Source organism: Lepidochelys olivacea, assembly GCF_965140295.1.
Source record: "Lepidochelys olivacea isolate rLepOli2 genome assembly, chromosome: 14".
Lineage (NCBI taxonomy): Eukaryota > Metazoa > Chordata > Testudines > Cheloniidae > Lepidochelys > Lepidochelys olivacea.
Window position 1 is genome coordinate 15,908,324 of NC_140424.1, and position 13,425 is coordinate 15,921,748.

The window sequence follows — 13,425 nt, forward strand, 5'->3', positions numbered from 1 at the left end:
TATACCCTGGGTATGTCACACCCTCCCAGTGTGAATGCAGACCGACAGTCATGAAAGTGCTTTTGCTGGTATAGCTTATACTAGTTCCCCGAGCAAAATACCCTATGCCCGCAAAAGCACTTTTATGCTGGTATAACTGTCTATGCTAGCGCTTTTACCAGTATAGCAACATAGCAAAAAATTGCCACCCTCCACAGTGTTGCTAAACCGGCAAGGTTCTGGCTTTACTCACCAGGTTGCTGTTGGTATTTTGTATCCAGTTTGAACTCCTTGCGTTCTCCTGTGGTCGGTTGCTCCAGAAGTTTGGCTGCGGTCCCACTTCCCAACAACTCCTCCAGCTTCGAGCGGGCAGGGCGGGGCTCTTCCCTGCCAGAGGGCAAAAAGAATTACAAGCGTCTAGGCGGGGGTGGAAATCATTGAAGCACTGTCTGTTTCCCTCTGCGGGCAAATGAGGCTGCGCTCAAGAGCTGACGTGGGAGTGGCTGGCATGACCTTCTAGCACGTCTCTCACAGTCTGAGCTGCTTCTGGTTCTTCTTTTTTTTAAATACACCTATATATATATATATCTATGAAATTAAATTTCTAGCCCTTACAGTTGCAAGGAAATATTTCCAACCCTGACCCATTGCAGGACAGCCTGAATGAGTCTGCAGCCAGCTAGCCTGAAACAATAGCGCTGAAGGGTGAGATTTGCTCCTGTTCATCTCAACAGGGTGTTACTTAGACTGGAAGTTCTTTGGGGTAGGGACCGTCCTTTTGTGCTGTTTTTGTACAGCGCCTGGCACAATGGGGACCTGGGCCTCCATGAGTGCGGTTGCTAGGTGCAACTGCAATACAAATTATTAAAAATCACAACAGTTTAAATGGGACCAAAGTTAACTATTTCAAAGTTTCAAAGTTAACTACACCTCTGCAACTACACCTCTTCAGCACAGACGTTGCCTGCACTGAGGGAAGGGGCTTTCTGTCAATGTAGCTAATCCACCTCTCTGAGAGGTGGTCACCAGGTCTTTTGCCAATCTAGCCGTGCCTCCAGTAGGGGTTAGGTCAACCTAACTACGGTGCTCAGGGGGAGAAATTTTTCATAGCCCCGAGGGACATCGCTAGGCCGATCTAATTTTTAAGTGCAGACCCGGCCTTTGAGACCACTGCAGTGATACAGAATAGTCATCGCAGTGAGTCTGCTCAGGTGATTCATGCCTTTCATGCCCACGTAGATCTGGGGTAACAAAGTACGTGTAATATTCTTCTGCACTTTTTCAATCCAAGGCCCTTAATGATTGAAACCCAGTGTGACTATCTCATGAGTCACTCTGTATTTCCTAGCAATCCTTACTCTTCTCCTTTCCTCTCCTGCTTCAGCTCTCCCCTCGGACCCTCGCCAAACCCCAGCGCGTCCATCAGGTCATCCCCATCATCTTCAAATGTCAGCTCCTCCCTCCTCCGCACGGGAGCAACAGCATGGCCAGGAGCCGAGGAGAGAGACGTCCCTGTATAATGGAAGGAAGATCTTTCTTAGCAGAGACCACTGGGTCTACGGCGCTAGTTTAAATGACACATAACGCTCGTCCCAGGGTTGGGATCTTTGACACAGTCTCCCGTAAATTGTTCTTTTGAAGCCAAAGAACAAATCACTGGGAAGTGACAAAGCATTAGCGCGCTGCTTTGCGGCATGCTCTCTCGCTCTTTTGTAAATTGCATCTTTTGATGAATTTGGTGACCATTAACAAGGAGACGTTATTTAGCACTTGTTAGCACTGGGGATGTTGCAGGCTCTCAATCCTGCTTTGTAGGATTCCTGCTATCTCAGTCTGCCCCCAGCTCTACCAATGCATCTCAGACTACAGCAGCCCCGGCTACTCCAGACTTTCCTTTCGCACTCCCACCGCAGTCCTGAATTGCAGCACTTCCCGCGATACTAGTCCTGGATGTTCCCCTCTTTCCCAGCCGCTCTACCACCAGAACCTCAGCTTGACCTGCAGTGCCCTCACTATCCCAATCCAGAGCCACCCCAGAGATACTAAATATGCCTTGATTAAAAATCCATTAGGGGTGAGACTAAAGCTAGGATTTGAACCCAAGTCCACAGAGGCGAAAGGTGAGTTCATTAATCTACTGTTCCACTTGTCGATAGTGAGAATGTCTAATACCCAGGGAGCCCCAGTAAAATTGACAGGTCAATGATTTAAAAGGTGGAAAAAGCTGGGTGTTCATGCTACTGAAGCAAATTATGGAGCAGCCCAAACTAGTTCTGTGGATAGGGTATAATTCTAGCGTGACTCCATACCTTTGGCTGGTCCAGTATGTCTTTCAGGGCTACTTTTGGTGCCTGTTGGAGGTAACTTCTTAGCAGCATCTTCCTCCTCATCTGATAAAAGCCCTGCCAAAGGATCGTCTAAATCTAGCAATCGCCCCATGGGAATAAAAGAAGAAAAAACAATTGGCCTTTGGAAATTGTCTTCTTGGAGCTGGACTATCTGCGAAGAGCTAAATATTGAGACCATCATCTAGAACTGGGGATTCTGCATTAGCCAGATCTTGCTCCTGTTGGAGTTACTGGCAAAATTCAGTGGGTCCTTGGGTCAGTATTAGTGCTTGGGAGCAAACTCCTCCTAGGGGTACCTGGAGTTGGAAGTTGAGCTATATTGTCATTGGGAAAGACAGTTTAGCCTATTTTTGCCATAAAGTCTTGGATCTCTCCTATGGCCTCAACGTCGGTGCCATGTGAATCTGGACAGTCTCAAAATGCCTGTTCCTTGGATGGCAACTTCCACTAGTGATAAAACACAGCTGTGAATTCAGATTCTGCAAGGAACCCGTTACACTTGAATCTCTCTGGATTTGGGTGACGTCCAGTATCTCAAGAGTTCTATATATGTTCATGATTTTCTACCCTATTGTCTTCCCTTAAGGGATCATTTATGGGGCAGCAATCACTTGAGATCGGGCCCTCTCTTCGCACTTGCCCTGTCCAAGTATGGAAATGCCACGAGAAGGCCAGTTCTCACATTATCTCAGCCCCATAGATAGCCGTCTATTGGCCTGATCCAAAGCCGAGTGAAGTCACTGGGATTCTTTCCACTGATTTCAGTAGGCCCTAGAACAGGGAGCATAGACTCCTAGTTAAAGCATAGGACTGGAAAAGCAGGAGACGTGGATTCTATTTCCAGGTGCTGCGCCTCAGTTTCACCATCTATAAAGTTTCATCATCTGTAACACCTCACAGCGGAGGGGGCATTTAAACTATTAATGCTTGTCAAGCACTATATCTCTATAAAACGTTCTATACAAAGATCTCAGTGTGTTACATCGATTATCATTTAAAAAGACATGTGACAATATAATCCTAAATATAGTACTCCCAGGAATCCCATCCAGAGACCAGAGCCCACCCACACACCCCACTATAGGATATTTTTTAAGCCAGGCTCCCTATTCTCTTATGTGGTTGTTTTTTAGACTCATCCTCATCATTTATTGAGTAAAGAGAAATGGGAGGGAAGAAGATGCAGGGCAGAGTAATGAACTGAAGTCAAATTCACACCCCCACAGTCCTTTATCTCTAAGGCATGGTTTTCTCACGTTACCATGACAAACTGCTGTAGAGTTTTTTCTACCGTATGTTCCTCTCATATACCTTTGGCAGCAAGATTTATGTGAATTTAGTGCTGGAGAGTGGTGCCTAGAGAACATGTATCGGATTCTCACAGCGCCCCATGAGCCCAGTTTGCCTCAGCTCCAACCTACAGAGGGCGCTGTTGGGCACGAGAAGGCACTCGGTGTTCATGGCCCATGTAGTCCTTGGACTCTACCAATCCGACAGATGATTTTTGTGCTATGGACACATTAGGAACCGCAGTAGGAGATCATTTCCCACACGTCACCCTCGTGGTACTTTGAGGTGGAGGAGGTTTAAACTGGTGATCTAAAGGAGAAAGACTCTGTCTGTGCCCTGTTACCTGGCGACTCTTCCAGCAAACTTATCCTTAAAGGAGATGAAGATCTACTAGTTTCCCCGTAAATTAAAGGTGAGAGTCAAACTGTGAGAGCTGAGTGCCCACAACTGTACCCGCCCAAATCCTACCTTCAAAGGAAAACTTCTTGTACTGCCGCTGGGGGGTGGTGGGAGTGGAGAGGGGTTTCTTTTCAATTCCAGTGGCAGACTCTCCTGTAAAAAACATCAGATAGGGGGGTTTGCAGACAGACAGGCAGAGCCTCTTCACTGTGCATGCTCCACCCTCTCCCCACGTATGGAAATAATCTATTCAGAGTAAATACAGGGTGTTATTTCCAGCTAGGAGCCTATTTTACTCTCTCAGGTTGCTGCAGAGTACATATAACAACCCACAATTCCCCCAAGGGATTCAAGGGTTGGAATATCTTTGGTGAGGGCTCCTCATGCAAACAGCTCCCCTCTGGTGGTGTTCTGATCCTGACCCTTAGTTGGTAGATGGACCCTTTATAGACCAGTGAGGCCGAAAACCTAGCCACCAACTTGTGCAATGTTCTGCTGTGGGTCTGAATGCTGCAGCTCCATTTTGTCTCTCATTATAATCTGTGCCTCCAACTGTCTTCTACAGTAGGTTCAAGCCACACTGCTCAGAAAGGACCCACGTCAAGTCCACTTTGAACACGATCTGTTTGGGAGCTGCCCCACCCTAAGAGGCTGGATATCACTGTTCATGGAGCTTTATTATAAGTGTTTCCAGGCACGGCTAATGCATGCCAGCAGGTCATATGCCACCTATAGTGCTACAATGTGATCCAGAGCCACATTCATCTTTAACGCAGGTGTACAGTGCCACACAGCCTACAGGTCTCAGGGAGCTGTGCTCCATCTCCCCCGGGAAGCCTGTCTGATTGGATCCAGGCAGAGATCACTGCATACTGGGACCTGTAGTTTCCTGGTGCAGCACCTGTGTCTGAAGAGGATGACAGCTACAGTCTGCTTCATGGCATGAGAATAAGGTGCAATCCACAGACTCTGGGCAAGGAGCCTGTGTGGCCCTTGGCTGGGCAAAGTCTGGGTGCCCCTAGGTTTATCACTGCACGTAAGAGAGTAGCAAGGGCTGGTTCTAGGTAGGGAACCATCACTCTTTTATTATAACATTGTAGTGCCGAGCAGCCCCAGCCATGGCCCAGGACCCCATTGTGCTAGGCGCTGTACAAACACAAACAAAACTCTATGTTTTTAATGTTTACGAACGCGAGCCACTGAACATATTTTTAGGCCCCGGATCTGGTGTAAAACAGATAAAATCCAGCTTTGGTCATGGGACAGTCCCTGTCCCTGAGGATATTCTAGAATCAAAGATTCAAAGCCCCAGAGGGCAACAGCTTCATTCAAAGCCCTTTCGCAATCGGCCAGGCCAGGTATAAAAGAAGCGCTAGCAGAGGGTTAGCTCATCGCACTCACCTTTCTCAACAGTCGTTAGCTTCCCTGCAGTTTTTGCCAGGTCACCTGAGGATTCAAGGTTCTCGAAACCCTTTGCTGTTGTCCTCCCAGCCCCAGAACCAGACTTCTTTATGCCTAGGAGATCAGCTTCCATGTCATCCATCTCCTGGGAATAAAAAGAACATACATGGGAGCACGAAGAACTGAGCTGATGCCCTGGTGCTCAGGCAGCAGAGCAGGTGGAGACGCCCTGTTTTGACAGGATATTCCTGAACACGTGAATATGGACATTTAAACTAAAACATATGCTGCCTTTCTTATCTGCTGGCCAGGGATGGTGTTCTCAGGGCCCTCCTATCTGCTCTGGAAGGGTTTATCCACAGGGTGGCCAGTGGACCTTCATCCCCGACCTGGTTCCCAGTCCAGCTCTAATCCAAATCACTCCCCAGAGAAGCAAGGGCAGCAGACCCACCCAGCCTGCATTCTTCACCTGGGGTGGGGGCCCACAGGGAGTGACAAAGACTGCCACAGAAAGCACATGTCAACGCCAGCAAATGTGCTGGCCTCCCTATTTTCCAATACTCAGCAGTGGGGAGGTTTGTAACTGGATGTGGCTGGGAAATACTTAAGGAGGAAAAATAAATGGAGGCCTGACGCTGCAAGCCTTCTGCACGCACATCAAGTTCATTGCCGGGTCTCAGAAACATGGGTTTCTACGAAGAAAAGCTCTTGGAGGAAGAGGTTACAATTAAACACTGATTCAGAGACACTGGGATGCAGACCAAGGGCGTCTATACAGCAATCAGAGGTGTGACTGCAGCCTAGACAGATATACCCAAGCTAGCTTTGACCTAGCTAGCTCGCGTAACCACAGCAGTGAAGTGGGGGCACAGGTGGCAACAGGGACAGCACAAGCCTGCCCGGGTTCCTGTGGGTGTACTCAAGCCGTTAGCCCGCCTTGCCGCAGCTTCACTGCTATCATTATTCGAGCTAGATAGGTCAAAGCTAGCCTTGGTTCATCTACGCGTGCTGCAGTCACCTCTCAGACTGCAGCGTAGACGTACCCCAGGAGGGAGAAGTCTGAGGTTAGGTCTAGCATGTCACAGCCACGTTCAGTGCAGTTCGAAGACTAGTAATGTTTTATTCACTTACCTTCAGGGTCTCCAGCAAAGCTTGTGGGTCTACATCTGAGAGGTCAGATCCCTGCATGCAAAGTCAGGAGAGATGAGATCGCACTAACATGCAGTCTGACGCATGTAGCACCAGAGGAGGCTCAAGAAAGCCCAATACACATAAAATGTTTTTATTTTGCTTAAGTATTTTCACTTGCCTTGGCACACTCTGCATTCATTGTGAAATGCCATCTATTCTATATCTAGTCCAACGTGGAAATGAGCCAGTAAGTAAATCAGACAGGCTGTCCTGTCTGCATTTAAAATAAAGCACCAGGGACTCAGATTGACCAGGTTACAGTGGAGGTAGCGTGTCTACAGCAGTTACACAAGGAGCCTAGGAGTCACGACTTCTGGGTTCTGTTCCTGACTCTACCATGGATTCACTGTGATCCTGGGCAAGTCACTTCAACTCTCTGCACCTCAGCTTTCCTCATGTGTAATACAGGGGTAATAATACACACGCAACTCCCAGGAGCACTATAAGGCATATTTGAGTCCTGTTTGTACAGTGCTTTGAGATCCTTGCATTATGTCTTCTGAGACCTGGAAATTTTTCAGTTCCTTAGGAGAACATGCGTGTTTGGGAAACCCTGGAACCAAGGAACTTTGTTTCCTTGGTGTCATTGGACAGTGATTGGTGGAAGCGACACTACACCAGGAAGACAATCTGGATTCTTGCTTTGCTTTGCTTACCACCAAATAGTGCTATGTGATACAGGCATTAATTGTATTCCAGTGTAAGTCACCCACCAGGGCTCAGCACCAACTAGGATGTTTGCTTCTCATTCTCTCACCGTCCATGCAAGCATCCGTCCTCATTTTGCAACAACTAGAGGGATGTCCAAATAAGATCTGCAGTCAATGGGACTCCTAGAATTAAAGGAATCCCTACGGGAACTCAGCTGGCTTCAGTGAAATTACAGCAGGGCTGAATTTGGTTGTGTGTTCATTAGGAACCTCATCTCACTCACACACACACACACTCTCCCCCTTCTCAGCCCCCCCAGGCCTTGGTTCACCTCTGCTTCTGCACCGTCCTCTGCAGCCATCTTGCTGAAGACACCATCCTCCAAACCAGACCTGCAACAGAAGCAGGAGAATTAGGAACTGCCCTGCGACTCGCGGCACACAATCCCAAGAAAGGAGGTCTGGTGGGAGCTTACTGCAGCAGCCATCTGCGGTCTGAAGGTGGGACATGTCTCACTGACAGGGAGAGAAGACTGGGAGACGGCCCTGCAGAACGGGAGTTATTCTGACTCGTACAAGAGGAGTTTAGGTGGAGTTATACTAGTGCTAGGATGGCTATTTCTTCAGACAGAGCTAAACGCTGCCCTCAGCACCACCTGCACAACCTTATTAAATGGGGTCCTATTATTCCAGTAGCCTGGTGCAGGTGTAATGGAGGGAAGAATACACCAGTCAGAGGGATGGAAATTTGAGAGGGGTTTGGGCACCAAACTCCCTAGCTGTGCCTTGAAATATCTCCCCCTAAAGCAATAACTGTAGAGTCCAAAAATAAATGACAAGTAGCAAGACATGAAACACAGGACATGGCTGAGGAGCTCATGGGGTGCTGGGACACCAGCAAACAGCAAAGTTTCCCTCTTCAATCTCTTATTTAATAGCGTGATTCAGACGTACTCACTTTTTGCTGGCTTTGGAGACAATTTCCCTGGATCTCCTTCCACTGCCCCCAGAGTGCTGGGAAGGCTTGTTGGATTTAATGGGGATTTCATCTAGAAACAAATCATGGAGAATATGGAACTTGATCCAGACCTTTGCTCCAAAAGCTGCATATCAAGTACCACGTCCACTACTGACCCCTCCCCCTCAATTGATGTCCAGGTCAGCTGAGGAGCCAAGGACGGAACGGACTTCATGGAAGTTGAACATCCCATTTACCCAGAGGGGGTCCCTAGAGGACAGGGTTGATGCACAGTGGCAGGGGAAGCTCGTGCTTCCACAGCCAATGCTGTAGCTGCTCTATGAATAAATGGAAGGCTTCATTCTCCAAGGCTGCCAAGCCAGCACATCTCACCAGCTCTACATCCAGCGGAGGGGGCGGGCGGGCGGAGGGAGGCTTCCTTCTCAATGTCAGTGAAAGAGCATTTACCATCATCTCCCAGGAGGTCACTGAACACGTCCTGGATGGAACCTAGAATGAAACAAAGCAAGGCCATCTCATTAGGGGAGCTGGGCAACATGTGGAATAAAAGCAGTTTTTTCATACATTCAGAGAGCACTTGGTCTAATTGAAAGCCTCCAATCTCAAGGACAAACATTTGGTCATACGCATCACCAGCGTAAGGTCTGGGGTTCCTCCTGGTCAGCCTAAAGATGATGGGTGAAATGCTGGCCCCATTGAAGTTGATGGCAAAACTTCCACTGACTTCAGCAGGGCCAAGTTTTCAGCCGATATATTCTGAACATAAGAAAGTGTGGCCCAGGTGGGGCTCTTGATAGAGAAGTTTGCCCTCACCTGGCCAAAGTAGGGGATTTCTTTATTTACTAGATTTGCAAGATGCTCCCCATTACTCAGTCGCTGGCACATGGAGAGATTAAAGTAATCTAACGAGGCTCTCATCCTAAAATATGCGAAGGACCCACAGAGGCTTAGAAAGCCAGAAGTTGTTCTGTACTGTGGCAGCATACAACGGGGAGAGACAGCTTCTGCCATATCAACTGAGGCTGATGGGAGGGAAAGAACAAGTTGAGTTTGATAAAGTTATAGTCTCCACTGGATCTGCATAAGTCCCCATGGGAGGGGAAACATGTCCCTATGTGCAAGGTTGCCTGATTTAAGAGGAAGCTGATTTTCACTGCTGATTCAGCAATGCCTTAACACAAACAATACTAACACTTTGCATGTTCATATCTTGGCGACAAGGAACCTGAAGCCAGTAGCCAGGATTCCCCTTGTACCTGTGGGTGTGTCAGTGACACCTTAGTGTGGGCTTACCTCTACCCCACCTCTTCTCAAACAGCCCAAAGGGTATCGTAGTGAGAAACATACGAGTGCACATACCTTTTAAACCTTTCTTGGGTTTTGCAGCCTAACAGGAAAAGAAAAGTTCCCTCGTTACAAGAATAAAAGCACTGAAAGTAAGACTGGTCGTCTAACTTGGGCTTTTCATGCAAGACGTTAATTCTCTGCATCACAGAACTGCAGCTCAGATAATTCATGGGCCAGATTCATCCCACATCTGACATGTCACGATCACCACAGTGAACTCTGACTTGTCCATATAGGAAGTCAGACTCCTCCACACAACCCAAACAACACTAGAAATCCTCCTCAGTCGAGTCTGCACCAGGTAATGAACAAAGATTACTACAGGAGACTGCAACTAGCATAGTTCCTTCTGAGCAGACAGGATTTGCCATCAAAACCTACCAGCACACCTGAGCCAGTGCATGTCACAGAAATGAAATCAAAGTGATTCTGTTCTAGAGGACAGGAGACTGCTATCCAATAGTGTTTACTTTATCCTTACCATCTCATGGCTTCCAACACTTCTCCCTCACCAGTGATTCAGTTTATACAGCCCTTCAGTCTTCACCTTCACATACTGTAGAATCCTTTAGTACAGCGCTCGTATGTACTTGAGCCTCACCTAAGTGAAAGGGAGAGTTAAAATTTCCTGATTCACCTTCATGTTCAACAGGAGCTTTGTGAAATGGAATTCCTTTTGCAATTGAGACATGTCAAGTTTTCCACCTCTCTGCTTTCTTAAACTCACTCACTCATTAGAATAACATGATTTCCTTAGGAAAACCATAAAATGCTTCAAAGACATTAACAAGTTAATTAAGCCTTGAAATACACCTGTGTTGTTGGTAAATGTGATTATCCCTGTTTCATACATGTAAATTTAGGCACTGAGAGAGTATCAGTGATTTGTCTGTCTGCTTATCTTTCTGGATTGCTTGTCAAATAGCACCCAGATATTAGTGTGGTAAGTAAATCAAGTCAAATGGCAAGCCACGGGCAAGGCTGGGAATATAATCCACATCTTCTGCTGTGCCCAAAACCCCAGAGTATCCTTCCTCTCACATTAAATTAAGCACCTTGCCAGGATTGGGAAGGTCACACTCAATTTGTGTAAAATGGAGCAGATTATAATCACCCTTGATTTGATTTAAAGAGGTATGGCCCACAGAGACTCCAGATCCCAGCATGCAAAGATGCTCTTGATCTGATCGGTCCAGTAATACACTGATGTGGACTTAAAAGACTGCAGTTCCACCATGTGATGCTCCTTGAGCCAAGCAGCCCTTAAACACACAGAACACAACCTGCAGCAACAGTAACCCCTGAAGTAGGGATGCGGGCTTCAAGTTCCCGAGCGCAACATGCATCTACCGCTTGCATCAAGATGGAGCACCGCATGCTGGGACCTGATACGTCCGCATACAGCTTGGCTCAGGGTGGCACCCTGAATGCTGGGCCTTGGTCTTGTCTGTGACCTGTGTCCTCTTTAGTAAACACAGGCCCTGCAGACGGCATTTAGGTCACACTTCATTCGAGTCATTATCGCTGCCATCCCGACTGGAGGCAAGTGCCTCCTACAGGAGTTAAAACCCACTGTCCACTTGCCAGTAGTGAGTAGCAACTTTCCCTAGCGAATGGAGGAATCTGGTTTAGCAGCTTGTGCAAACTTTCAGGAGTGTTTCTAGCCCTGGTAGTTCTGCGCGCCGGATCAGCGATCTCTTCCTGAGTCTGCAGACAGACAGTTCCATTGCCCCGGTTACTGCTCAGGGCCCTCCACCTTCCAGTCGCGTCCATTTCCACCAGGGCTTTTCAGAACCCCCTGGGCAGCAATGAAACTGACGCTGCTGACAGGGGTGTCACTCACCCAGCTGCTCCGGGGGAAAGCTCTGAGCAGCAGCAGAGGGAGAGGAGCTATGGGGGGCGGAGAGGGAAGAGCAGCAGGCGGGAGGAGGGGAACAGAGAGAAAAGCGCCTTCCAGCGGCAGGAAGGGCTGGAGGGTTTCCAGGGGCTCAGACACCGACCGACTAGCTAGGGGCTGGTACAGAAGGTGACGCCCCCCAGCAGCTAATCTGATGGCCTCAGAGCGCCCCCAGCCCTGCCCCTGGCTAGCAGGGGGTCTCTGTCACTGCACCCCCACGGCTCTGGCTCCATGGCCCAGCCCCGGCCCGCCCTGGATAACGCCCGCAGCGCGGCGGCGGAGCACCCTGGTTACCATAGCGCCCAGCCTCCAGTCCCAGAGAACAGCCCCCCCAGGCCCGGCCAGCCCCGGGGACGCGCAGACCGCCCCGGATATGATACATTGTATCCAGGGTCCTGGTACATTGTAGCCACCCCCGGCGCCCGCAGACAGGCAACAACGCTCCAGCTCTCACCCTCTGGCCGCAGGGATCCTGCCCGGGACTCCGGGAGCCCAGGGGACCCCGGGAGTTGTAGTTCCTTGGCCAGCTCCCTGCCGGGAGGGTCGGCTCTGGAGCAGGAAAGGAACTACATCTCCCAGCATTCCTTTGGGGTTATCAACAGGAAAGGGAGGGGGAGGGAGTGGAGAAGCTGCCCGGGCTGATGAGACCCTCATTGGGGCGGGGGAGAGTGGAGAGCTGCTGCTCAGGGACTGGGGGACTTCTGGCGCCCCAGCCTCCGAAATCATCCTGGCTGCACCTTCTGCATGAATATCTGCTAGCTGAGAGGTGCATAGGAAATGGGGGGCCCTGCTGCAGGGGGTGGGCCTCTCAGGTATTTAAGGCCATGGCCTGGAAGAGAGAAGCACCTAACTGCAGGGTCTGCGGCTGCCTGGGGGACTCGGGCAGAAGTGGGAGTGGGTTCAGTTGTGGGAGGGGGCTCTGGGCTGGGGGTGAGGGCCTTGAGGGGCAGGAGGGGGCTCCAGGCTGGGGAGTGGGGCCAAGGGATTCAGAACGTGGGAAGGGGCTGCAGGTTGAGGAAGGGGGTTGGGGTGTGGGAGGGGGTATAGGCTGTGGGTGCCTGCTTGAGGGGTTTGGGGTGCAGAAGGGGGCTCCAGGCTAGGGGGTAGGGCAGAGAGATTCAGAGTGTGGGAGGGGGTTGCGGGTTGAGGTGGGGATTGAGGTGCAGAAGGGGTACAGGCTCTGGGCTGGGGGTACAGGCTCTAGGGTGGGGCTGGGGATGAGGGGTTCAGGGTGTGGGAGGGGGCTCTGGGATGGGAGAGTGGGGTGGGGGAGTGAGGGCTCTGGCTGGGGGTGCAGCCTCTGGGGTGGAGCTGGGGATGAGGGGTTTGGGATGCAGGAGGGGGCTCTGGGTTTAGGGGGGCAGGCTCAGGACTGGGGCAGGGGCTCGGGTTGGAGTGTGAGCTTATCTTGGGTGGCTCCCAGGCAGGGCTAAGGCAGGATCCCTGCCTGTCCTCACACTGCACTGTGCCCCAGAAATGGCCACTAGGTCTGGCTCCTAGATTGGGGGCAGGAGGCTCTGCGCACTGCTCTCACCCTCAGTCACTGCCTCCCCCAACTCCCATTGGCTGCAGTTCCTGGCCAATGGGAGTGCAGAGCCAGTGCTCACGGTGGGGGCAGCACAGGGAGCCACGGAGACCCCATCTAGGAGCCAGACCTGCTGGCCGCTTTTGGGGTGCAGCACGGTGCCAGAACAGGTAGGGACTAGCCTGCCTTAGACCCGCGGCACCACCGACCAGACTTTTAATGGCCCAGTCGGCGGTGCTGACCGGAGCCGCCAGTGGTCTTTAAGCTGGGAGCAGACAAAGAAACTGGAGTTAACCTCAGGAAGGTTAACCTAAGGAAGAGAGATCACCAGTGGGAAAGGAATGTCAAGGGGAGCAGGGAAAGAGGAAGCAGGTCGAGAATAGGACCAGGTGGCTGGGGAGCACATCCAAGGTAGAAGG

General features: G+C 50.2%; 1 protein-coding gene across 6 annotated transcripts in view; it reads right to left on the minus strand.

The window, feature by feature from the left end:
- The window catches only part of FBF1 (Fas binding factor 1), a 35,127-nt gene extending 23,105 nt beyond the window's left edge, over positions 1-12,022 (minus strand). For 2 of the 6 annotated variants that reach the window (XM_084646916.1, XM_084646913.1), the window contains exons 1-12: positions 11,936-12,022; positions 10,066-10,185; positions 9,597-9,624; positions 8,610-8,726; positions 8,217-8,307; positions 7,591-7,651; positions 6,549-6,599; positions 5,418-5,562; positions 4,086-4,169; positions 2,289-2,402; positions 1,338-1,491; positions 233-366 (exon numbers count right to left, since the gene is read on the minus strand). In XM_084646916.1, the coding sequence (XP_084503042.1) occupies positions 233-366; positions 1,338-1,491; positions 2,289-2,402; positions 4,086-4,169; positions 5,418-5,562; positions 6,549-6,599; positions 7,591-7,651; positions 8,217-8,307; positions 8,610-8,726; positions 9,597-9,624; positions 10,066-10,068 (982 nt within the window). In that variant the 5' untranslated portion in view covers positions 10,069-10,185; positions 11,936-12,022. The other 4 variants (XM_084646914.1, XM_084646915.1, XM_084646917.1 and 1 more) reach the window with 4 other exon arrangements.
- Positions 12,023-13,425: the final 1,403 nt, after the last annotated feature.